The sequence below is a fragment of the Marasmius oreades genome, chromosome 7, assembly GCF_018924745.1.
Source record: "Marasmius oreades isolate 03SP1 chromosome 7, whole genome shotgun sequence".
NCBI lineage: Eukaryota > Fungi > Basidiomycota > Agaricomycetes > Agaricales > Marasmiaceae > Marasmius > Marasmius oreades.
Genome location: NC_057329.1, coordinates 1,889,316 through 1,895,265, shown reverse-complemented (window position 1 = coordinate 1,895,265; position 5,950 = coordinate 1,889,316). Strand labels below are relative to the sequence as shown.

At 45.2% G+C, this 5,950-nt stretch overlaps 1 protein-coding gene across 1 annotated transcript; it reads right to left on the bottom strand.

Moving 5' to 3' along the window:
• Nucleotides 1-1,570: 1,570 nt before the first annotated feature.
• On the bottom strand, nucleotides 1,571-2,804 carry E1B28_011363 (uncharacterized protein; the record flags this gene model as incomplete). Its single annotated transcript, XM_043156392.1, has 6 exons — nucleotides 1,571-1,615; nucleotides 1,670-1,867; nucleotides 1,934-2,232; nucleotides 2,285-2,486; nucleotides 2,538-2,617; nucleotides 2,669-2,804. 6 exons carry the CDS (start codon nucleotides 2,802-2,804, stop codon nucleotides 1,571-1,573), a joined length of 960 nt encoding a protein of 319 aa, XP_043006178.1.
• Between the last annotated feature and the right edge of the window lie 3,146 nt (nucleotides 2,805-5,950).

The following is a 5,950-nucleotide window of genomic DNA, read 5'->3' as shown; positions in this document are numbered from 1 at the left end:
TGATTCCAACAACCCATACAATACTTTACTATCTCCGAGCAAACTCCAAGGTACCATCAATTGTCCCTGACACTCTTCCGGCAATCACAGCTCCAACCAACGCACCCCCCAACAATCTCCGATCATCTCCGAAATGCACATCGAGAAGGTTCCGGAGACACTGAGGAGGAATAAAGGCAAAGGTAGAGCGGATGACGACGAGGATGACTCTTCTGACGATGGTACTGACCCCGATGAGGATCCGTTGGATCCTCCAATCGGTGGCTCAGGAGGTGGTTCAGGAGGCAGTGGTCCTCCTGGTGGAGGTGGTGGTGGTGGTCATGGTCTGCCACAAGGCGGTGGAGCCGAGGGTTTCTTTTCGGCTTATGCTACCTACCTCACCACTCACAATCTTCTGCTTCAGCACATGCTATCCAAAAAAGCAAAACTGAAGAAAGGTGCCAAACCAAAGGACCCCAAAACCTTCAACGGCTCCAACCCCACCAAACTCAAAAACTTCCTCACCAGTCTACAACTCCAGTTCAATTATTTCTCCGAATCCTTCATCGACTCTGCTTCCAAAGTCAACTATGGACTCTCCTTCCTCTGTGGTATAGCTCTCGACTACTTTGAACCTGATTTGTTAGGTAGCGAGTTTTCCGAGCTGGATCTGCGGGCTTGGATGGTTAGCTACAGAGCTTGGGTAGTAGAACTCCAAACTAACTTTGGTCAAGTGGATGCCGCCGGAGAAGTGGCAGATAAGTTGGATTACTTGGTTATGCGGTCTAATGAGAAAATCGCGCCGTATATTACTAAATTTAACAACATCACAGCTAAAATTGGTTATAGTGACTCTGCTCTTCAGCATGCCTTTTACAAAGGTCTTCCTGAACATCTAAAGGACAGAGTTAGTAACATCACCAGCGGAAAGCCAGCATTGTATCATCCTCTCAAAGCAGCCACTAAAGCCATAGATCTTCGCTATTGGCAGTGCAAGGCCAAAAAGTCCCGAGCTAATCGCCAGTCCAATTCCAATTCCAACTCTACTCCAAAACAATCCTCTTCCTCTACCTCTACTTCCAACAATAACTCCTCTTCCTCTTCGCAATCCAAGTCCAAGCTGAAAGGCAAAGGACAGACCTCGAACTCTTCCACTTCCAACGCTTCCACTTTGGCCTCCGCCGCTCCCCGTCTCCCATTCCTGGAGAAGTTAGGAATGGATGGAAAACTCAATGCTGACAAGAAGGCCCAACGGTTGAAGGAAGGGTTGTGTAGTTATTGTGGGTTGGGTAAACATAAAGTTGAGGATTGCCAAAAGAAGAAGACTAATCAGACTGTGAAGGATGCTAAAGCCTGTGCAGCGACAGTTTCTTCTACTCTGGAGAAAGCCAAGTCCAACGAGAAGTCGGGAAACTAGGCTGCAACTCCGATGCCTCGACACAAGCTCGGAGTTGCACTGCACCAGATTGTGTCTATCCTGAGGTTACACTCAATGCAGCTGTGCTCTCTTCTTCTAATTCGCTTACGGTTCCTCTTACATCTGATACATATAATTTCTTGGCACTAGTGGACTCCAGTTCTTCCCATTGCTTTATTGATAAAGGCTTTGTTGCAAAGAATCTAGTACATACAATACCTAGAAAGAAGATATAAATATACGAAAGAATAAGATTATAAGACTCATACTTACGGGTCCTGGTGCTACGGGAGTTTCAACCTCCTCAGTGGCCTGGACTGAAGTGGGTTCTGCCACCACAGGTGGAACTCCAGAAGAAGAAGGATCAGAGGATTTGTCGTCAGACTCTTCACCTCCAACCTCAGTATCATTGGTCATCTTGGAGTCCCCAGGAGAAGCTACAGGAACTGGAGGAACGATAGAAGTAGGGGGCTAGAAAAATGAAACCATATAGGAATTAGAAAAGTTCCCGTAGATATGAAACAAGATGAAACTTACCAAAGGAACAGGAACAGGAGCATTCTCAGTGACCTCTTCCATCATAGAACCAGAAAGAGACCACCCAAGAGCTTCACCAAGAGCTTTGACCTGGGAAGGGGTCATCTTGAAGTCTTCGTCATCACCGAGGCCTTTGAAAACTTCGACTGGATCCCTGCCAGCAGCCCGTAGCGCTCTTTGACTTTCCTGGATGTTTGACCAGACCAACTTAGCAGCATTGTACGTCGTCTTCTGAGCTAGTTGAATTTGCTCATAAGAACGTAATTCACGATCCAGCCGTAGGGCAATCTTGGCCAAAACTGGCAAAGATTTTAGAATGAAAAATGAATACAAATGATAAGAACAACTTACGAAGGTTGTTACTCGAAGCGGCTTCGAGTTTCTTGAGCCCAGCACATGAACTGTCGGGGTCAAAGAAGGAGCACTTCTGCTTCCCTGCAAAGCATCGAGCGCAAGTTGGTCTATGGCCAGCTTTACTGCTAGCAGCCCAGATTGGTTTACAATCGGCATACCCAAAATATGTGCAACGGCTGCAGGGAGTGAGTCGATCAAACTGGATAGCTCAGTCAGAATGAATTTAGAAGAAAAAGATACAGTAACTTACGAAGGTTACTGAGCGGCCGGCCTTCAGAATGGATTCGAGGCTTAACTTGGCCTCTCCTAAGTCAAATTGGAGGTCCATGTCTGATCTATGGTGTAAGAATAAATGATACGAAAAAGAAGAGCAGTACTTACTTTGAGCTTCCCCGATCCAAGACTTGGGAAATACATGAGAAGGCCCAGATGATGTCCACAACTCGTCTACGGACGGAGGAGTTGGCTTTTCAGCCCTCTTCTTCTTGTCTTTACTCTTGGAGACTCGCCCGGGCATTGGAGTAGTGTCTGCCATGGCTTCAGAATCGGAGGTGACGGCAGCTGAGCGTTTTGGAGCTCAGGATCAGGTTTGGTAGTGCTATTAAAGGATCAGCCCTACGGAAACAAACTAAAAAGAGGGGAATGTACCCTAGAAGGGGGAGAATCTGCATCATCGGAAGTTTCCACAAAGGCGACCTTCTTAACCAAAGTGCGGGCTGCTTTGGTTTTCTTTGGTCATGAAGGGCCAGCCGTAGGCGAACTTGGAGCCTAGATACGATAAGAAAAACAAATAGATAGGATGTAAACTGGATCCTACCTTGCATTTCGAAGCTGACCTCAATGGACCAGCAATCGGGAGAGAGGAAGGACCAGCTACGGGTGAACCGATAGCCGGTAAACGATTCTCTGCCAGGGGTGAACCCATGACAAGGTCCTGGGAGCCTGAAGCTACCACAGGAGAGACTGGACATGCAGAAAGAGGAAGCTATGGTGAAAGTTTAGCATCCAAAAAGAAATGAAAAGAACATGAGAACTTACCGTAGATGGGAGAGCCAATCTGGGAGCATTTGGAAGATAAAATTCTGGGGCTTCCGAATCAAAATCAAAGTGCTACAGAAGCAAAATAAGATTAAAACAACAAAGATGGAAGTTGAAACTTACACCATAGAGGTCAAATAGGCGATTGGTCTCGGCTGGACCATATTGCCACTCATTTCCGGGGACCTTCCAATCATTGGCCAGGAAAGTGAGTGTTGCCATTAGTTGAAGTGCTGGGGAAATCCAGTCTTCATCGCAAAATCGGACTATTTCATGATGCAGGTTGTTCTATAGCAGTGTTAGAGTGTACTAAGTGATTAGAAAAAGAAGGGGCTCACCAGAAAAGACCCTTGCTTTCGGAACTCCTCAAATAGTTGAGGTTCCTCTGTCACCTTGGCAATGAGACAGTTGTTCAAACTACCAATCCAAGAATGAACATAGAGGAGGTTCACCTCCAAGGCTTCCAAAATAATCGGCGTAGGAGCGGAAGGGACCGGTGCAGGGGTCTTGCATTTGCCTTTGTCTCGTTTCGATGGCATTCGTGATACGATCTACAGTGTCGCATTAGTATGCAATGCCACAAAAATACAAGAAAAGAAAGACAACCTACGGGCCTCGGAGCAGACTCCAAAGCCTCCATAGATTGTCCCTACTCACCTCGAGAATGTGGAGGACAATGAGCAATGAAAGAGATTTGAGCGATGGCGGCGAAGAGCAACTGTAGAACGGTGGGAGAAGGGAGGAAAGAAATTTTCTGCTAAGTCCAACTGCTGCGGTTTAAATAGCCAAAATTCAACATATGAACCAGCACATGACTGTAGAATATTCCAGATCTATGGAAATTAAAGCCTCGAGGCTGTTGCAATCATCTATGGAATGATGAGGCCATAATCAAGAAATGATGGAAGTAATTAACGACGGAACATTGCATCGTAGGAGTTCTGGCATGGGAAAATCATTTTGATGTCGGAGCATTTCCTTTTTGGGAACATTAGCACTGGTCAGCATAGAGCTTGAGCTCAAAATTTCTCTAAGTCAGAGACTTGACGGTTGTGCACTAGAGTGTACACCATAGATAAGATTAAGTAGATCTACAGGCCATTTTGAAGGCTTTTAGTAGAACTACCAAATGAAAGAGCCGTAGATCAATTCAAACAATAGAAGATGATGTTATACTCAGTCCGTAGATGGACTGGGGACAGTCCTCTTTTGTTTGGGGGAGATAATGCGACTTAGTTGACTATGCTACAAGGTTCTTTTTGCACTTTAAACAGTGCTATGGAGCGATATTTATCATATTAAGAACTAGAGTGAGCCCAAATTGCTAGTTAAAGCTAGTGCTGCTAGTAGAATGTGCTGTAGGCGCAGCTAGACCAGTTAGAGAGAGCCGTAGATTGTGTCAGAAAACTGTATGACTGTTTGAAACCTGTAGAACACTATGAGCAGAGGACTTAAGCAGTAATTCACCGAGTTCTACTCTCTACATTCTACTATGCACTGGCATATCAAGGGATTGTACTATTAGAAGACTTGTAGTCTTCACAGAACCGTTTGTAGCAGAACTTAACGGAGTCAAAAGACCTTCATACTAGGAGTACCTACTTCTACGGGGGATTTAGTTGACAAGAAATTGGACATAAGACCACACAGACTAGGAGAAATTTGATATGACCGTAGATCAAGTCCCAATCTGAGGAAAAGACAAAAAGACACGATACAGATCCCAGATCACAGATAGAGTACCTAGGAACCAGGCAGGAATGAACAACGGATCTCGGAGTCTGCACTGTTCATGTGCTACGGCGATTCAGAACTCTGGATCCATATGCTGGAACTACTTGGACACACAAAGTCCATATGATTTGATAACGTCGAAATGCAGGATAAGGTCTGTAGGCAGGAAATACCATATGGTACACCTATGTAGGTCCATTCTACATGCTGAAACAAGAATGAAGAACAGTCCAGATTGGTCCAAAACATATGATTCGAATATGGAAAAGGTCTGTAGACGAGATTCTGCACATGTAGCGGCCCCTAGCGATAGGATTTCACATGGATTCGTAGCTACGGTGCATTATTTTTAGAGATGAAACAAGTAGAGATAGGATTACAAAGCTAGCGTAGAAGTAGTATAAAAGCAGCTCATGTATCCGTAGATAAAGTAAGTACTACCTGTGTGTAGGAAAGTCCTGAGTGGGTTGCCTGTGAGTAACTGCTCTTGACACCCAATAGAGAGATTTGCCCTGTCTTTGTGCAGTGAAACAATAAGATTTGATTTGAACATACGAGACCGTCAAGGTCAAAACTTGAGAACTATCCGTCCATAGGCCGCCGAGGTCTTGATTACTGTTTCGTGATCCGTCGAGGGTCTTAGTGTTCGTGTCTGCCGAGGACTTAGTTTTCATGTCTGTTGAGGGCAATAGTCTCCAATCGTTCGAATTAGTCTTACTGTAGACAAAATTCACAATCCCACTTAGTCCACTGGACAATAAACAGAGCCCCTACAAGCCCTAGAACCCCGTAGCTGTGGTGTTTTACACTTGCAGTTACACATTGATTTTATAGGACCTTCATATGATACTGAGACTGTGATCTTGTGCGTAACCTTTGCCAAGCAGTCCA